Source organism: Lissotriton helveticus, chromosome 5_1, assembly GCF_964261635.1.
Source record: "Lissotriton helveticus chromosome 5_1, aLisHel1.1, whole genome shotgun sequence".
Lineage (NCBI taxonomy): Eukaryota > Metazoa > Chordata > Amphibia > Caudata > Salamandridae > Lissotriton > Lissotriton helveticus.
Genome location: NC_136065.1, coordinates 1,186,620,543 through 1,186,641,251, shown reverse-complemented (window position 1 = coordinate 1,186,641,251; position 20,709 = coordinate 1,186,620,543). Strand labels below are relative to the sequence as shown.

The following is a 20,709-nucleotide window of genomic DNA, read 5'->3' as shown; positions in this document are numbered from 1 at the left end:
GAGAAATGTTTCACTCCTTCTCGTTTTTGTTTTTCTGTTTGCTGCATTGTGCAGCACACATAGAAACAGCAAAAGTCCATTGATTGTTTATGTGCAAGAAGGTGACCCTTCCTGCACATAAACAATCAATTAAAAAAATTACGTTTTGCAACCTCTATATGTGCTGCATTAAGCAGCACATACAGACGTTTAAAAATAACATTTCAGATTGTTTATGTGCAGAAAGGTATACCTTCCTGCACATACACAATCTTCCCCTACAACGCAGGCACCCTTGTACTATGGTGCAAAGGTGGCTGCGTTGGCACTACGTTTCTAAAATTAGCGCATGCACAGGGGCAAACGCAGGGCTGCACCATATCCTTGTAAATACAGTGCAGCCATGCATTTTGGAAGTGGTGGACCCCGGTGATAAGCCATGGTGGCTAATGCCACGCTCGACCACTTCCTAGTAAATATGCCCCTAAGTTATTATTAAAAACACTGCTAAATTTCTCCTTCAACCTCTCCACATAAATATCCCTTTCAGTGCCCTTTCCTCAAGTGACTGATTTAGCAACGTAAATAGAAGAATTCGCTGTATGGTCCAATTTAAACCCAATCCTCTCTTGTTGTGGCCAACCTACAATGGTATCTGGTTTATTTAACACAAAATCATAACATGGGTTTTTTTACACTTAAAATCAAGGCCAACCCAAAAGTACCCCAAAATGTGTGCACTGTATACCCATCTAGGTAAATATCATTAAGCAACAATTTCCTATCACACAATCACTGTACAAGAGTAGCACTCAAGATGATAGTGTTTCAATCGCACAAGTACACCATAATGTGAACTTCCTTACCCTCAATTACTTTATGACATCTGCATAAACCATTACAATTCTTTTTGACACTCACACTTAAACTACAGTTTGATCAACACCAGGGTTCTCTATCTTCTTCTCATCTGACATATTGTTAGATCTGGCATATTTCCTTACTTTTTACACCTTATTGCAGAATTTGTCCATCACTGGGCAACGTTTGGAATTCCCCATGAGAGTAACCACATGTATAATACAACCTGACATCATGTGTTGCAGGATATGGGTTGGTATTTATTATTTAGAATGCAAAAATGGAAACATGGAAAGGTTTCCGAATGACTGTGTGGCACAGAGCCCCCTCCTGGCTAAAAGGGTATTAAACTGAGGACAACTATAAGAACACTACAGAGACACTATAATGCCCAGTGGAGGCGCACAAGTTTACTTGTAAAGGACAAGAGCTGAAGTGCTTGGGGTGTGTGCTGCCATAAAATGGTATATTTAAAATGAGGAGGTGTCTAAGCTAATGCTCAGCACCCTGTTTCCTGGATGGTATTCGTACAAAAAATGATTATGGAGGGAACATTGCCAGCACCCTCAAACGCTTAAAGGCATGAAGTACACTTTTCCTGAAGATTTCAATGAGAATGAAATGCACAGAGAAGTTGTTCAGGATATACGTTAAGTTGTTTGTTTTACACTGGATTCATTCATCAAAAGAAGGTCCTAATGTTAATGTTTAATATTAGTTAGAACATTTCCAGATGACAAAAGATTGGAGGGTGTTTATTATCTATTTCTTTTAAACTGGGATTGTTTTGTGCTCGGGTTAGGCCCAAGGAACGGAGCTACACATTGTTCTCACATTGTCCTAATTTTGCACAATAACATGGCTGCCGTGACCATTTGCACATATTTGCGTGTGTGACAATGTTGGATTAGCTTCTCTGAAACGACTTTGTCTATACATCTAGCTCCGCCTACCATTATCAATATGCCTCGAACACCATGAACAAGGCCTCTTGACGCACTACGTACAAATGTTGTTCTATCTTCACCCACCAGGCACAGGGCAATCTACATATTCATAACATCGCTAATCTATACGTACATCACAAATATACTTTCTATTCAGCCGCGGGCCGTGGAGGGAGTTACGGTGGGGCAGGGAGGCGGGGAGGGGGAGGGGCAGGGTGGAGGGTGCTAAAAACCGGCATATGGATAATTGCAGGTAAGTAGGCAATTTAATTAATAAAACGAATTTCGTAGCGCTCACTGCATCGCATTTTGCGATGCAAGGCGCACTACCAAATTTGTTTTATTAATTAAATTGTTTACTTACCTGCAATTATCCATATGCCGGTTTTTAGCACCCTCCACCCTGCCCCTCCCTCTCCCCGCCTCCCTGTCCCACCGTAACTCCCTCCACGGCCCGCGGCTGTTTCTATTATAAATAATGAGCATCCCAAAAGATTAGCAAAGGATTCACTTCAGCTGACACCGAGGGTCCCTACATGCTGAGACTTTACCATGCAGCGGTCTGACATCTCCGGGAGGGGGTGTCCAGTTTGTGACCAAGATGGGCTCCAACATTCTATCCCACCTGATAATGGAGTTGGATCGTCCCTTGTGGGGATTCTTGGCTTCACACCTATACACACTCTAGGTATATGTAGAGTAGGGTTTGCATAGTAGGAGTATGCCTGATTACTTCCTTGTTTATATGCCTACATATATACACTTTTCTATCACCAAGGTAGAACTATATCTATTATTTACGCTTTTGGTGCTTGTAGTCCCTTTCATCTGCTTCTGTCTACTGATTATCGCAGCACATGTATTCTATACAAGAATAACATTGGTTCAATAAATATATTGAAAACGTCCCACTGTGTATTCTCTGTATATTTCTCTAAGCACAAATAAGCACAAGTGACTGACCAAAAGGTTCTGATCTGTTTCCACGATCCCTGAGAGGTCAGGGATATTATGTTCATTGGTTGCCCGAATCCATTCGCTCCCTGGTAAGGTTAGCTCGGCTTATGGTGGCACTGCAAGCTAGCTGCCCGAAATCAGTCTAGGTACCTCACACAAAGTTTATGTTGTCGAACAAATGTGCAGATCCTATGGATTAGTGGGAACTACATGATAGGATGGTGTTTATGTGTAAAGTAATTATGTATTCTGATTTGCTGAAGCAATTATGTTTTTGTCCACACCACAGGAACGTCAACTTTTTTTCAATCTGTTATGCAAAAATTGAGTATAAGAACCCCTGGATTTTGGGGATGAGCCAGAGATTTTTGTAGGCTGTCCTGTTCTGATAAGGACCCTGCCCTGATTTCTTTCTAATATTGCTGCTCATTTGGGACTTAGAATGGTTTTCTGATTTTCCATTCTTTGTGTAACTTTGCATTTGGGAGCCTTCATGGCATTGATTCTCTGCCACTTATTTTTTTAATTTTGTAATAAAACCCTTTAACTTTTCATTGATCTATAACTCAGTTACTGGGTGGGTCCATTACTTATTAAACTGTTTTACTCTGCTAATTGATGTCTGGGAGGTACTTTGGCATGCAATTCAATGTTTAGGAGAACAGTGTTAGGTAGAAATGTAAGTTGTCGAAATTTTGGGATGTCTAAAATGTTGGGGTATGGTTTTACTCCATCAACTGCAGCAAAAGATAGTATGATAGTGAAAGGCCTACTGCAGAGACACGTGTATCCGCAGCAGATTCACGGCAGGTCACAGGTTAAAATCCTTCATGGTCGATAATGCAAGTAATAGCCAGGTGACAAAAACAACTATTGGCAGCAAGATGGTGTGTTTGCAATAACTGTTCATTGTATTACTGTTCAAAGTTGAGGCATACCGTTTAGGTATTATAAAAAGAAATTTAATTTCATGAATGAAAAGAAAGCACTGAGCAACACGTTGACAAATCTTTGCTCTTGAAGCATACTGAATGCAATAGCAACACCTTTTAGTGCCCCAGAACTAGTGTATAAACCTAGCACATATTAACAGATCACAAATTAAAAGGCAAAAATATTTTATTTCTATATGTTTTAATACACAGCTGCAGTCCGATTTCCCTCTATTTTAGCAGGCAGTTAACGTCTGCAGAATGTTCTCTCTCACTGTCTCGCTGCCACAGAATTTTGATCTAGAAGCAAAAGAAAAGGTACATTTAGACAAACTAATATTTCATGTGCCAAAATACAATATCAGTTATTAGCCTGACAATCACAGTAGTTCACAGCTATATATCCATGGCTTCATATGAGGAAAATTGCTGCATTGTGCATGTGAATTTACAATCACAAATTGTTCCATGAAACATGCTGGAAAATTAACTTGCAATTAAAAAAAAATATGTAAAGCAGGGTCCCACTCAACACTGGCCTTCAAGACATATTGAGTTAATTTGGATTTGACTATGCCCCAAACAAACTGACATCCAATTGAAACGTGTCTCATGTAACATGAACGAGACATAGAGATGTATTATACTGACAAGTGTTTAACTCAAATATATCTACCAATGTTTTGTAGAAAGTGGGCATCATTTGATTTGCAGCAAAGAAATGTTGCAAGTTGTAGCCGAGTAGGGCTCCACAAGGCCAGATACCCTCTCTGCGAAATCCAGCTAAAACGGGTTTGCAGCTACAGAAAAGCTTTGAGCAAAGCAACCTGAAACTTCCTCCCATTGGCAACGCACAATCATCAGATTGACTAAGCAGGTTTGTCCCGGTTCTCTGGGTGTCTTTGGAGCCAAACATTTCTAAGTCCCAGATTCCTCAGGATGTTTGGAGAAGTACACTTTGACACAGTCAAGAGTAACAGGACCCCATGAACAGCACTTGGAGGTCATGACAGGTGCAGTCCTTCTTCTATCTTTCACAAATCCTGTAGTGTTCTGAAGAAGGTGCCCAGGGGTGCCACATTAATGCCTGGGAGTACCATATGGGTGGGTGGGGGGCAGGGGGGATAGGTGGGTGTGACTCCTGGACACTTTTTAACCAATAGAGAAAAGTCCCAGGGGTAATCTTACCCTGTTTAAATGCATTTCCTGGGTGACTTACCGCAATAAATACCACAGTGGGCCTTGCTGCCTAAATTTAAAATGGTGAAACACTTCTCCCCTTGTGCAGAGTTGGATTTCTCCCCTGCCTTCCGCAGGAGCTACATTTTGAAGCCCTGATTATTTTAAAAATATTTGTTTTGCACAGGGCTCGCCTCGCGCTTTTTATTTAAACTTACCCTTCATTCAGGGACTTCTCCCTTGCCTGTCAGTTTCCCGCGCAGCCGAGACAGACGCTGCAGCGGCCCCAGGATCCCTTGCTCGCCGCCTTCAGCGAGCCGCTCCCCCAGCCACGCCCACTCTCCCTGGCCACGCCCACTTTGGGCTTTACAAACAGGAGCTGACTACGAGCTCAATCAGTTGGATTTCTCCCGTGCCTTCCGCGGGAGCTACATTTTGAAGCCCTGATTATTTTAAAAATATTTGTTTTGCACAGCGATCGCCTCGCGCTTTTTATTTAAACTTACCCTTCATTCAGGGACTTCTCCCTTGCCTGTCAGTTTCCCGCGCAGCCGAGGCAGACGCTGCAGCGGTCCCAGGATCCCTTGCTCGCCGCCTTCAGCGAGCCGCTCCCCCAGCCACGCCCACTCTCCCTGGCCACGCCCACTTTGGGCTTTACAAACAGGAGCTGACTACGAGCTCAATCAGTTGGATTTCTCCCCTGCCTTCCGCGGGAGCTACATTTTGAAGCCCTGATTATTTTAAAAATATTTGTTTTGCACAGCGCTCGCCTCGCGCTTTTTATTTAAACTTACCCTTCATTCAGGGACTTCTCCCTTGCCTGTCAGTTTCCCGCGCAGCCGAGGCAGACGCTGCAGCGGCCCCAGGATCCCTTGCTTGCCGCCTTCAGCGAGCCGCTCCCCCAGCCACGCCCACTCTCCCTGGCCATGCCCACTTTGGGCTTTACAAACAGAAGCTGACTACGAGCTCAATCAGTTGGATTTCTCCCCTGCCTTCCGCGGGAGCTACATTTTGAAGCCCTGATTATTTTAAAAATATTTGTTTTGCACAGCGCTCGCCTCGCGCTTTTTATTTAAACTTACCCTTCATTCAGGGACTTCTCCCTTGCCTGTCAGTTTCCCGCGCAGCCGAGGCAGACGCTGCAGCGGCCCCAGGATCCCTTGCTCGCCGCCTTCAGCGAGCCGCTCCCCCAGCCACGCCCACTCTCCCTGGCCACGCCCACTTTGGGCTTTACAAACAGGAGCTGACTACGAGCTCAATCAGTTGGATTTCTCCCCTGCCACTCTTCAGTCACTGAACTTCTCTCCTCACATCACTGTCCCTACCCATGACAAGGGCCATATTCTAGACCAAATTTGGTCATTGCGCCGCCAAATTTCCCTTCCCTCTATCCTTCCCTGTATCTGGTCGGATCACTTTATGATTTCTTTTAGTATTTTTTCCGCCTCCCCTGTTAAAACCCCTTTTACTAAGAATGTGTCCGTCCGATGTTGGAGCAAGACGGACCTCGCACTTCTTTCCTCTTCCCTGGCCTCTACAGCACCTGATTTGACGGATCTCCCTCTTGAATCCCAAGCTGATGTTATCAGCTCTTGGCTTTCTTCTTCCTGTGACATCGCTGCTCCCCTTAAGAAAGTCAAATCTGTCCGGCCTCACGACGCCAAGAGATGGTTCACGAGCGAACTTAAAGATCTCAAACTCAGTCTCAGGCGCTCGGAGCGCCATTGGAGACGCAAATACTGTCCCTTGCTCCGCTCTAGGTACAAACTCTTACTGAACAGCTATAAGAAAGCTATTGTGTCGGCCAAAACAGCTCTCTCTATTAATAAACCCCGTGAGATCTTCTCTCTGGTCAAGCAGCTTGCTACCTCTGACCGCACAAATATCAGTTCTGCCCCATCTCAGTCTTTTTGCCTCACTCTTAATAATTATTTTATTGACAAGATTACTGCCATCAAAAACAACATTTCCACAGTCTCTCAAATTCAAGTTACCTTTTCTCCCCCTCCGCCGCCTGTGCTGCTGGATTATTTTCTCCCTATCACCTATGATCAATTTTTTCTTTTGCTTGCTAAGGTTAAGTCCGGCTCTCCAGCTGACTGTGCCCCGGCTCGAATCCTTCAAACTCTCTTCACCTCCTGTCCTGGACCTCCTCTCACCTTGCTTAACTCCTCCCTGGCCCTTGGTTCCGTCCCTTCCTCCTTTAAAACCGCAATAGTCCTCCTTATCATAAAAAAACCGGGCTTGGATCCCTCTTCACCCCCTAATTTTAGGCCCATCTCCCTTCTCCCCTACCTGGGAAAGATCTTGGAAAGACATGTCACCTCCTGTCTGTCCTCCCACATTGAGGAACACTGCCTCTTAGCTTCCCATCAGGCGGGTTTCCGCCCTGGCCATTCCACAGAGACTGTTGTCACCACTGTTTTGGATGAGCTCAAGGGCAAGGCGGACCTTGGCCTTCCCCAGGCGTTGGTGCTCCTCGACCTGTCGGCTGCGTTCGACACGGTCGACCACGCCATTCTTCTCGACCGTGTCAGTGCAGCCGGCATTAGAGGTGTTGCACTCTCTTGGATAGCATCCTTCCTCCAGGGCAGAACCCAGGCAGTCCATCTTGCAGGATTCTCCGCTCCTCCCCGCCCTCTAGTGTGTGGAGTTCCTCATGGTTCCTCTCTTTCCCCTCTTCTTTTTAATCTTTATATCTACCCTCTTATTCTTTCTCTTCAGGAGCTGGGGGTCTCCGTGTACAATTACGCGGATGACCTTCAGCTCATCTTTGACCTGTCCACTCCTGACTCTCCCTCTTTTCTTAGTTCCACCCTAATCTTCATTTCGGATTGGATGATCACGAATCATCTCAAGTTGAATCCGGACAAGACGGAGCTTGTCCTCACGGGTGGTCCCACCAATCCTTGGTCCCCCTCTCACTGGCCCCCCTCCTTTGGCCCCTCCCCTCCACCTGTTCCCTCTGTTCGTACCTTGGGCATCAAGGTTAGCAATGACCTCTCCATGCATGCCCAAGTCAGCTCCGTTGTTTCATCCTGTTTCTTGTCCCTCCGTCTCATCCGAAAAATTTCCCGCTTCTTTTCTACCACTGCCCTTAAATCGATCATTATGGCCCTCATCACTTCCCGTCTTGATTACGGGAATTGCCTCTATGTTGGCATCCCGGCCTTCGAATCACGACGGCTACAGGCAATTCAAAATCAAGCAGCCCGTCTCATTTTCCATCTCCCCAATTTTTCTCACATCACGCCCGTCCTCAAGTCCCTCCACTGGCTCCCGGTGCATTTCCGCTCCTTCTTCAAACTAGCCTGCTTAGCCTTTCTGGCCTACACCCACTCTGCTCCTCTCTTTATTGTTTCTTTAGTCACTCCCTACACCCCGACTCGCACCCTTCGTTCCTCATCTCTTCTTCTCCTCCAAGTACCCCGCTTCCGCAAATCTCGAACTGGTGGCACCCGCTTTTCGGTTTTGGCCCCCCAGTTCTGGAACAGCCTTCCTTTGTCCATTTGGTCCATTCCCAACTACTCCTCCTTTCGTAAAGCCTTAAAAACATTTCTTTTTTCCCAGGCCTTCCCAGTTTAGTCCCTTGGTAGCACTGTAGAATCTGACTCCCCCAGCGCCAGGAAGCCGCTTGGCCGCAGTGCGCTTTAGCAAGCATCTTTTCATTTCATTTCATTTCATTTCCCAGCACAGAGGCATAGCCAGGGAAACTAGCAACCCCTCATCTGTGGTCACTTCAAACCAGTTCTGGGCAGTCGTCATCCTCAATGCTTATAACCTCACATATTACATGACTCATGACATGTTCTATGAAATCATTAATAACTTTAATGATGAAATCTGAAATAACATAATTGACGACAACACTGCGATTTGTGAGGGTGAGCTACAGTTACTTTCAGTTAACTATAACTGGTGAATTTCAGTGGTATTTAGAATTTAAAATGCTATGTTGTAACTGAAATAACACAATTGATGGCAACACTGTGATTGGTGGGTGTGTGAGTTATTGTTACTTCAGTTAACTATAACTGGTGAATTTCAGGTTTTTTATAGTTTAAAATGATATGTTCTTACTGACATTTTCACCTAACTATAACATCACTTTAACCTTTGTTTTTTTCAGTGAACTTCTGAAGTTTTTTTAATGATGTAAATTAATTAATTATTGTATATTATTACCATACCTAACTAAACCAAATCCTAAACCTTAGTTTTTTTCAGTGAATATACATATATATGTATATCCTCTGGTGACATTTATAAACCGAAAGCAATGTTGGACTATATTATGCATGTTACTCTTTACACATTTTTTTTAATAAAATATATAAATTCATTTTAGTACTCTTAAGAAAGAGTTGAGCATCTGATTTTCAAGCATTTAGAATTCATAATTTATCTGAAACTGCAGTTATGTCTGTCAATGTTTTTAGAAATGCTTGTTTTTGTCAGAGATAATGTGCCAATATTTAAAATGTGTTTATGCAACAATGAGTATTATCGAAAGTCAAATTTTAAATGCAAAGTACATTGTAACAAATGTAACCACATACATTCTAAAAGGTGTTCTTCTTTTGCAGCACATATGGAGAGAAAGAAAATAAATTGCAAAGTGAGACAGTGCAACTTTTTGCTGACAGGGTTTATGTTTATATTGTTGTTTTCAAACTCTTGGAAGGTGCTTGCATCAAGGATGGGCCTTCTCTTGCTTTGTGAAACTGTGTTTTAGCAGTTGTGGAAGAGACATGAAGCACTGTGTTAAACATCTATTTATATTTTTTATTTATGTAGGGAAGCTAGATATCCTGCAAATGAATTCAACAGTGTGAATTACAGTAGTTCACAGTTAGACCTCTTTTCTGTAAAATATTCAAAAAGAAGGTTTAACCATTACTTATATATATATATATATATAATTATATATATATATGCCCATAATCACTGCCTATCAACACTTGATGGAACTGACTACAGTGAAACATTGGACGGAATAAAAGCTTTCGCATGAGGGCTGTGTGAAGCTTGCAACATGGCACTTGTGACATTAGTGTACATGAGGGGAAGCAGCAAGTGCCTCCCACTGTGAAAGATAAAGGTAATTACTGAGATGCCTGCACCCATGGACTCAGAGTGCATAGATCAGGGTATTCCTTCACGCCCACCTTTGGATTTTTGCCTATCAGGGCGAAGCAAGTTCCATTTACAAACACAAAGATCTGCAACACTTGTTGTCAAAGACACGTGAAAAAGGCAGCCATATCAAAATGTGTCATGCTGGTTTATTAAAGGTTGCAGGTTCCACAACCTGTGTGCACTCCGTTCTTTTCTGTGGAGAGGATTTTGGGTCTTGGACTTGGATATATATATGGTGGTGAATTACAGCGTAATTCATGGGGACTCCCTCGTGGTTGTCCAACAAAACGACCTCTATTCATAATATATCAAATTTATGGGCACCACAAAGAGTTCATTGTATATATAAAAAAAAATCTTGTGCCTCTGTTCGCGCTGTATATACCCCATCACGTGTCACCAGCGCCGTTCCCCTCTTCATGAGCACTTGTGCACAGCTTAGTAAAGGTTATATGACATTCATTGTAACAGTGCTTTTGTATTTGTTTTCTTGATCTTACAACTGAATATATGGAAAAAGAAATTCCCCATTCAATGTCTCTTGGTCGCTTGTCTCCCTGTCGCCCTTTCTTCCCTGTTCATTGAAATTCATTGTGCTTTTTTATAAATTGTCTACTAAACAATACCTGTTGAGACGTTGTATGCTATATAGATACCTATATAGCAGGGAGATGTCAAAGCCAACTGGAAAAGCCAATAGGTCCCAAAATGTAGACCTATTGCTTTGACAATGCTTGTATAAACTAATGCCCTGACTAACTAGTGATTTATGGACATCTATAATTCAGCACAGCGTCAGCTGCGTTGGCTGTCAAAGGCTGCATGTTACTATATTAAGTCAGAAAAATTGCCCTACAATCACCAACAACTGCACCGTCACTGTATTTATTTATTCATAGTCTTATGTAACGCGAATCAGACCCAAGTAGGTAACAAAGCGCTATACTTTTATCAGGGTAATTACACAGCAAAAAGAGCCGGAAGTGTCAAAGTAAGAGTTGATGAACTATATAAATGGACATTGTCATAACATTGCAGGGAATGAACATAGTTAGCAACAGGATATGCCACTGTAGCGGGAGATATCGCTACATAGGGATCATCGGAGGGGATTCAGTCACTAGAGAAGAGCCTTGGGTAACTATAGTTCCTAGAGGGGGCATGAAGCGAGGCATAAGTAGGAAGTCCTGTATGGTAAGACTCTAATTACTATTCTACCTTACATCTATGGTTACGTTGCTTACCTTATTTTGGTTGATGCAGTGAATGCAATATTACTGCCATGTGATTTAATGCTACATAGCAGGGGTTCACAGTTGCCAATCCAAGGATTTTGTAATCATATATTGATATTGATATTAACAAGCGTATATATACATACGTTTTCCCATCTTTTCCATATTGCAAAACTGCTGTTTGTCCGCCCAGTTTCGGAAAGAGTGGATTTATGACGTTGTTGTTCCAGAGGAATTTAACACGGGTGAGGGTGCCGACATCAACCTCAACGTCGATGAAAGCAGTGTACGTGCTTCCAGCTTTCATTGTTCCCCTGCGCAAACAGAAACATAGAAAAGTCAAATGAGTAGACGAAAGCAAGTGTCAGCACTTTTACTATCACTAAAGAAGATGTAATTTCTTTATTGGGCTCAGCAATTCAATAATGCTCAAATAACCTGTTTGTTTGAACCTGAAACCGTGTCCCCTCCACACTCCTCCAATTGGAGTTATGGATAGGCTGTTGCATATCCAAAAGAAAAAAAGTTAAATGATGTTTTGAACTCTTTACTACCTGGTTCAGTGAATTGAAATGCATAGCTATGTAGATATTCATAGAAAATAATGCTTGTTAGTACCATTATGCCAAAACATCTCCCATTTAGGTAGAGCGTATGTCAAATATGATTTGGAGTTCTGAATGCAGATTTCCTATGTGCTAATGTGGCAGATTTTGTTCTTCTTCTTCCCTACGACAAAAGTGGAATGATTATCTCATTTAAACCTTTGTTATACATTTCGAAAAGTATGGTAATCCTTGTTTTGTGCTTAAAAAGCGTGTCCTAGATACATTTTGGAAGGACATACCTGCTAATATTAATTAGGGGAAACACTTTTCTTAAATACTGATCATGCTGATTTTGGTACAGCAAAATACACAAAGGGGTCAGGCCCATAAGACAGGACCCAAGTAGGGCCGTATAAAAATGCAAAAACAAGGGGGGAACCTGGTATCCTAATCAATTATAACTTGATTTATGCAACAACCACACTATATTCCTTTGGTGATTGGGTTATTTATTCACCCCTTTTTTCAACAACTCTTTTTTATATGTTATGTAAGGACTTCACATCCTTCTAGTGAAACACATATAAAGCAACATATACATATTTACATACATGACAATTTACACAACATTTATCACAATATACAAAATCAACAGTTTTCACAAACACTAATTTGACATTATTCTACATCAATGTAAATACAGCACAAAACCAATGTGTCATATGCACTCCAAAATGACACCATTAAATTTCGTTTGGCGTTTTACAATTCAGTCCATATTATTTCCTGAATTATGCGTGTGTTTATTTCTATATTTACCATCTTAATTGCAATCGGCGACACGTTTCAAGCCACACGGATTCTCAATGGGCTCTCCTCAGGGCTTCTTAATTATAACACATTGGAATAATCTACAATGCAAATAAAATAATCACTCATTAGCCTAGACCCTTTTTAATATTTATTGTACCCTTTACTTGCACTGTCATCATAATTGCCAGTGTCTGAAACAATTCTGAATGACCAAGCAGCTCTCTCAATTTAGCGATGGATCGACTGCTGTTAATCCTATGTAAACAAAAAGTTCCATTGAAACAACCAGAAGCAACTAAACTTCTTAAATCCTTTGATACTGCTTTTAGGCAACATACCTTTATTACTGATCTTGTAGTGCTGAGGCAGCTATTAAAGCGGATTTGTTTAAACTTGTTTTTGGTATCGATACGAATCTGCCAATGGAAGCAACAAACTTTTTTATAACCTCCCTCTTCTTCACTTGGCATGTTATTTAAATTTACATGATAATTAGGTCAAACAGTATTGTTGACATACCTTCACGTTTCCTTATGAATGAAGCGTTTCCATGACGCTACTCGTTAGTCATCCGCTTTTCAATATCGCACTCGCGTTTCTATTTAAACAAATAACAAAGCGCATACTATTTTGCCGCATTCTAGCGTCGATGCACACTCCTTTCCAGCCTGGAATCCTACTAGTCCTCACCTCACTATCTTTCTCGTGGGCAAATCCTAATGCCGCTCGCTCTCCCGCATCAGTCAAAGACGGAAGTGTTTAACAAATGAACCTTCCGGTTTTAGTGGCAAACAATCCCGGGCTTCTAGGGGTTGTAGTTTATGGACTTGTGCGTGACAGACGACTTCCGGTTTTCGCAGTGAATTCTCCAGAGCTTCTGGGAGCTGTGGTTTATGCACTTTTGTGCGTGACTGTTAGAAATGGGGGTCTCTAGTTGGAGGTGGCTGGCCACAGTCCAAGTAGGGACCCTTCTTCCTAAGTCAGAGTAAGGGGGCTACACCCTTTGATAACCCCTGCTCAACCCTGTGGTAACGTAGCACGAGCAGCTAGGCTTATCTCAGAGGCAGTGTGAGTTTAAAGTGTTCAAATAGGGGATCAGTTCAAAGCAGGGCTCTCTGCGACCCTGTTACTTACAAAGTACATGGATTTTGTAGCAAAACAAGCAAAATGTCACAAAGGAGCTGTAGTGATGATTTTCCCCACGCTAGGCTGGTAATGCGTTGAATCCTTGCCGCAAGGGAGGATGATGCGCCGGTCTGTGGGTGCGTGCGGGACAAAGCAACAAACTTCTTCACGCTAGGCCAGCGATGCGTTGAATCCTTGCCACAAGGGAGGATGATGCGCTGATCCTGTTGCGTGTGCGATCCTGTTGCGGTGCAAGAAAATGGCGCCCCACGAGGGAGCGACGTCCGGGTGCGATGCAAGGAAAATGGGGGACGCACGGCGCCCATGCTGGGATGTCGTGATGCGATGATCTCGATGCGATGATCCTGGGTTAGCGAGCCTTCGAAAAGCCCGCAAATGTGCGATGAGATGATCTCGGGGGTTAGCGAGCACTTTGTGGCCAGCAAGCCTGCGATGCGATGATCTTTGGTTTGCGAGCGCTCGGCGCCAGCAGCACAATGATTTTTCTTACGCTCTTCAGCCGCAGCGGTTTGCAAACTGGCGTTAGCGACGATTTCAGCACTCTCTTCTCTGTAGTAGAACTAGAGGCCCTGGAACTCACAGGGGCCTCACCTGCAGATAGAAATTCTCGCTGGGAGGAATCAGGAGGCTGGTGGGGGAGTCAGATGGGCCTGTGACTCCAGCAGGAGGTTAGCTCTCTTCTAGCCCTTGGGTGATTGCTTAGCAAACTAAAAGTCTCTCAAAAGTCCTTATCCCTCTTCTTCCAAGTCCAAGGGGAACTACTTCAGGCCAATCCAAGAAACAGCACACAAGCACAAGGACAGACCTCTCCTGCAGATTCCTTTAGTGACACAGACAGAGGTTCTTCTTGACATTCAGGAGCAATACAAAAATCTGGGGTTTGGGCACAGATATTTATACCCCAAAAGTCTTTGTTCTCAACAGTCTCTAGTCACTGAACCCAGCCTGAACCAGTTCTGCTCAGGCCTGGACCACTTTGTTTACAAGGCTGCATCCTTCCTTTCAAAAAGAGGGGGTCTGCCATCAGACACACAGTAGGAGGTGGAGCCAGCATTCACCTTGCCAGGCACAGCCCTATTTATGTCAAGGAGCTACCCTCCCCAGTACTCAATGCAGATCTCTCTATTCAACCCAGGTCTGACTCGGCCTGCCTTGCCCCTCTAAACCCAGACAGCCAATCCACATAACAGCAGAGCACACTGGAAGGCTTAGGCAAGAAAATACCTACTTTCTAAAAGTGGTATTTTCAAACACAGAATATTAAAACCAACTCTGCTAAAAGATGTATTTTATTATTCTGAGTTCAGGCATACTAAACTCGAATTTCTACCACGTTCCATGAGTCAGATAGGACTATAAGATGTAATAGCCAGTCTGTCCATTCTAGCCTATGGAGAACAGGTAGCCTTGCAGCAGTGAAAAACAAATTGGAGGGTGATTCACTACTAGGACATGCTACACATTTCAAGCCATGTCCTACCTTACACACACAATGCACCTACCATAGGGGTGACTGACATGATACTAAGGGACGGTTCAGGGGCTGGGAAGTGTGGGCACTTCACAGCCAAGATGGCAGTTCTGGACTGCACACAGACACTACAGTGGCAGGTCTGAGGTACGCTTTACAAGCTGCTTCTGTGGGTGGTGCAAACCAGCGCTGCAGACCCACCAGCAGCATTTGGGTTACCACCCCTGGGCGCACACAGGCCACACTACTAGGGCCTAACAGGTAAACCAAATAAGCCAATCAGGGCTATACCAATTCACAGTCATATTTACACAGGGAGAGCGTATGCACTTTAGCACTGATCAGCAGTGGTAAAGTGCCCAGAGTCATAAAACCAACAACAACAGGTCATAAAAAATACAAGAGGCAGGTAAAAAGTTTAGGGATGCCCCTGCAAAGAGGGCCATTTCCAACAATGACAACTTGTTTTATTTCTATTTACCTCGCAATCGCTAATAACTACAAACCTTCAAAATCAGTTATATTATTGCGTTATATGCAATTTTACGTTCTTAGCACATCAAGAATTGCGTCCACTCCTTCTGGGATTTTTACATTACTTCGCAGTTTGAGACATTACATTCATTACAACTCTGGCATTTCATTCAATCTTGTATGGACACTATTAAATTTCATTATTAAGTATGCCTCTTTAGCCAACAATACGGAATCCAAGTCTGCCATTCTTTTAGATAGATTCAATGCGACCAACACGGTCCATTTAAAATCACGTTCTGAATGTGCAGCCTTCATAAAGTGGTCTACCATATGGGGCAGTACTCACTTTCTTCTTAATTCTAGACCTATGTTGCATTATCCTCTGATTAACTTGCTGTTTTGTCTTGCCTATATACATTTTGGCACAAGGGCACACTATGGCATTCACAACATTTTTGGATTTGCAATTAGTGAACATCGTATGTTTCCATTTCACTACCTGGTGTGCAAGCTCAGTGCACTCTATTGTGCACTCTATTGTGGATTCACATGCATCACAATTTCCGCACTTATGGTGGCCTTCCAAGGGTTTCATGCCTGACCTTACTATCTCTTGCCTATCGGCCCTTGTGCCAGAATTTATATAGGCAAGACAAACCAGCAAGTTAACAAAAAATCAAATTAGGGAGTGAAGAGGTAGTGCTAGAAAGCACTCAGGTGGATACACCCTCCTCCAGTCAATGGTATATAAACAACAAGATCCACCTCTAAGAAGTTTTCTGTGAGCCAAGGTATGGCAGGCGTACACAGTATTTGTTAAAATTAAGAATTAAGAAGAAAGTGAGTACTGCCCCTATAGTAGACCACTTTATGAAGGCTGCACATTGAGAACGTGATTTTAAATGGACTGTGTTGGTCGCATTGAATCTAGCCAAAAGAATGGCATACGTGGATTCCGTATTGTTGGCTAAAGAGGCATACTTAATAGTGTCCATACAGGATTGAATGAAATGTCAGAGTTATCACGAATGTAATGTCTCAAACTGCAAAGTAAGGAAAAAATCCCAGAAGGAGTGGACGCAATTCTTGATGTGCTAAGAACGTAAAATTGCATATAATGCGATAATATAACTGCCACTGTCTATTGGTTCAATGGTTAAGTAGATGGTCTGATTTTGAAGGTTTGTAGTTATGTGCGATTGCGGGGTAAAAAGAAATAAAACAATTTGTCAAGCACAAAAGTCGGGAGAATTCACCGCGAAAACCTTACGTCATCAGTCACGCACAAAAGTGCATAAACTACAACCTCCAGAAGCCTGGGATTGTTTTCCACTAAACCCGGAAGGTTAGTTTGGTAGACACTTCCATCTTTGACTGAAGCGGGAGCGTGAGCCGGCATTAGGATTTGCCCATGAGAAAGAGAGCGAGGTGAGGACTAGTAAGATTCCAGGCTGGAAAGGAGCGTGCATTGAGGCTAGAATGCTGCTAAAATAGTATGCGCTTTGTTATTTGTTTAAATAGAAACGCGAGTGCGATATTGAGAGGCGGATGACTAACGAGTAGCGTCATGGAAACGCTTCATTCATAAGGAAATGTTAAGGTATGTCAACAATACTGTTTGATCTATATTATCATCTTTATTTAAATATCGTGCGATGTGAGGAAGCGGGAGGTTATAAAAAAGTGTGTTACTTCCTTTGGTAGATTCGTATCGATACCAAAAACAAGTTTAAACAAGTCAGCTTTAATAGCTGCCTCAGCACTACAAGATCAGTAATAAAGGTATGTTGCCTAAAGCAGTATCAAAGGATTTAAGAAGTTTAGTTGCTTCTGGTTGTTTCAATTGAACTTTTTGTTTACATAGGATTAACAACAGTCGATCCATCGCTAAATTGAGAGAGCTGCTTGGTCATTCAGAATTGTTTCAGACACTGGCAATTATGATGACAATGCAAGTAAAGGGTACAATAAACATTAAGAAAGGTACAGGTTAATGCGTGATTGTTTGTTTTATTCGCATTGTAGATTATTCCAATGTGTTATAATTAAGAAGCCCTGATGAGAGCCCATTGAGAATCCGTGTGGCTTGAAACGCGTCGGCAATTGCAATTAAGATGGCAAATATAGATATGAACACACGCATAATTCAAGAAATAATATGGACTGAATTGTTAAACGCCAAAGGAAATTTAATGGTGTCATTTTGGAGTGTATATGACACATTGGTATTGTGTTGTATTTACGTTGATGTAGAATAATGTCAAATTAGTGTTTGTGAAAACTGTTGGTATTGTATATTGTGATAAATGTTGTGTAAATTGTCATGTATGTAAATATGTATATGTTACTTTATAAGTGTTTCACTAGAAGGATGTGAGGTCTCTACATAACATATAAAAAAGAGTTGTTGAAACAATAGGGTGAATAAATAATCCAATCACCAAAGGAATATGGTGTGCTTGTTGCATAAATCAAGTTACAATTGATTAGGATACCAGGTCCCCCCCCCCCTGTTTTTGATTTTGGTACAGCAAGCGTCAAATTCCACATGTTACGCCCCAAAGGCTTGCAATAGGCAACAATTATTGCAGGCGATAAGTTCTGAACACCTCAATGTCCATTTATGTCAGATGCGATAAGTATCACAGGCAATAATGGCCAACTCGTATTAAGGGCCTTAGCTTATTCTTTCATCATGACAGAACAGATGTCTTCACCAAAGTGTTGTATCCATCAGTGAAAGGGATGCTTTGAGGAATGACCTCTGAAGAAAATACCTTCTTGCCTATCACAGCAGATGTTTCCAGCACGTTAGTCACTCAACATTTACCCATTCATGTAGACCCTCCATCCTTTTTTTGCCAGATTGTCGTGGAACTATCGCCACCAGTCACTTTAGACTTGGCGATTGAGATGGCGCAATGTCTGGTGAAGTTTCCTTTGATTCTTGGCAGTGCTGATAGGGGATCCAGACGAGTGTCCTCCAGCATCATACCTGTATTCTGGGGTTGTAACAGTGTGGGCGTATGGACAGTGAATCTGATATGTTTTGAAGGATTCTCCACTGCATCCCTCCTTTAAATTAAGCAGTTAGACTATAGCTCTTTCGTCTTTAAATCCGGGTATACATCTTGTTTTTATTAGTTTACCAAACATGTAAGAATGCAGTTAGCAATATTTTGTGAATGAATCACCCCCTTATCTTACATCTGAGCTTCTAATTGAAGCTTTGATCATCTGACCTCTTTTCTAGAGCCCTGTCTACCCTTGAATATGTTCACTTCTTATGCAATCTATATAGCCCTGGGGCATTTACATTTTTCCGTCATATATTACTGCTCACCCCTCCAGAAAACCCACATTGAAACTGGATATTCTATCAACTTTGTGTGTTTATTCAACAAATCCTGTATCAGCAAGTATAATAATCCACGAATGTGCCTTTTAATTGGTGATGTCTTCTTGGGCTGTGAATTATTTTGAGATATTTGCCTACATGGTTCTTTTGAATCCTTGCATCTCTGATCATCAGATTTCTTAACCAGACCTTGTTCCAGCTTGCTTTCTCTGATCGTTCGTTATAGTTTTCGGATTTGCAGCTCTAGAACTGGGCACAGTATATTTGGTTCGGCCACGCTAGTGTGAGGTACTCTTCCTGCTAGCTGAATCTTCCTGATATCTTCCACAATCTCGCCCTAATGCCATACTGCTTAATTACACCATTTTGAATCTTAAAGATAATTGAATTAGATATCCCCAAGATCAGATATCTATCTTGAGAAATGACTTCCAATATGCTACAGCTCCTAAAGCTTTCTCCACCTAGAAAAGTTTGCTGGACTTAGGGAGTAGTTGGCCTTACTGGTTACATCATGTTGCCCATCGACTTATCCACTGCATGTGGGGTATTAACCACCTTGAACAATTTACTACCCTGTCCAAACAAGCTTCCTCTTTTGTATCTGTAAGTACCACTGTAATGTGATAAAATCTTTTAAAACGATCAGGCAATGACTGGCCCTACAGTTGTCGCATTTGTCTCCTACCTTTCCTAGGGGTATATTCACTTTGTGTCGCCATTCGCACCAGCAGCTTTAAATTCAGAGATGCTGCCTTGTCCACTTATATTGCTTCTAATGGAGGAACACGAGAGACCTGACTTTAACAAAGATGACCAAGTCAAAAAATCATCATTCATCTAAGACCAGAGTCATATACAAGTACAGTGCCTACCAATCCTTTTCTGGACAAACACTGGTTTAATTATCTTGATTTATGCATTTTTCTGTTATCAAAGTTGCTAATATATTTTATGGTTTTTAAACCAGAGATTTATCATATTGAGGACTGACAAGGCATTTCCAATGTTTATTTAATGGTAATTGTTTATATGTCACAACTGTACCACTGCGAAGGGATTAATATATAACTTTGAGTGTTATTTGAAGAAGCAACAGAACATTTTGTTTTGACGAAATAAGAGCCTAGAATAAATAACCTAATTTAGAGGCCACTGCTTCATGACCAATACTATAATTTAACAAATATGCAGACATGTGAAATAATTAAGAGCAACATGTTTCAATAGCTGATATCAAGTGCATGTCTTCATTATTACAACACAAATATATGCTTTCAAGAATCTCCTAATCAACATTTACTTAATAACTAGGTACCTCAAAGATGTGTGATTAATCACAGCACCTAACCGACAAAGAGTATTTCAAACCAATCTTTTCTCCCCAAGTTGATGCTCCAACAAGCAACGCGCCAGTGTGGATTGGGTTAGCATTGTGATTGGGTGCAAAACACCAGAAAAACTATCATTCTTAGGGTGGGTTGGCCAATAAGCCAAATACTGTCCAACACATAAAATATTTCTATGCTCTTCTCATGTATGCAGATTATATATCATTAAGCACTTTACTTTGCATTAGGGTCTTCATTACATTAAACCCAGGACAAAGTAGACATACTAGGATTAATTGATGGACTCTACAAACTAGTTTAAAGTAACATAACATA

At 42.1% G+C, this 20,709-nt stretch overlaps 1 protein-coding gene across 1 annotated transcript in view; it reads right to left on the bottom strand.

Annotated features, from left to right (window-relative positions):
- Positions 1-3,845: 3,845 nt before the first annotated feature.
- Positions 3,846-20,709, bottom strand: part of LOC144753533 (pancreatic triacylglycerol lipase-like) — a 163,946-nt gene continuing 147,082 nt past the window's right edge. The window contains exons 12-13 of the mRNA XM_078641188.1: positions 11,376-11,543; positions 3,846-3,976 (exon numbers count right to left, since the gene is read on the bottom strand). Coding sequence (XP_078497314.1) covers positions 3,913-3,976; positions 11,376-11,543 — 232 coding nt within the window. The 3' untranslated portion in view covers positions 3,846-3,912. The remainder of the gene's footprint in view (positions 3,977-11,375; positions 11,544-20,709) is intronic.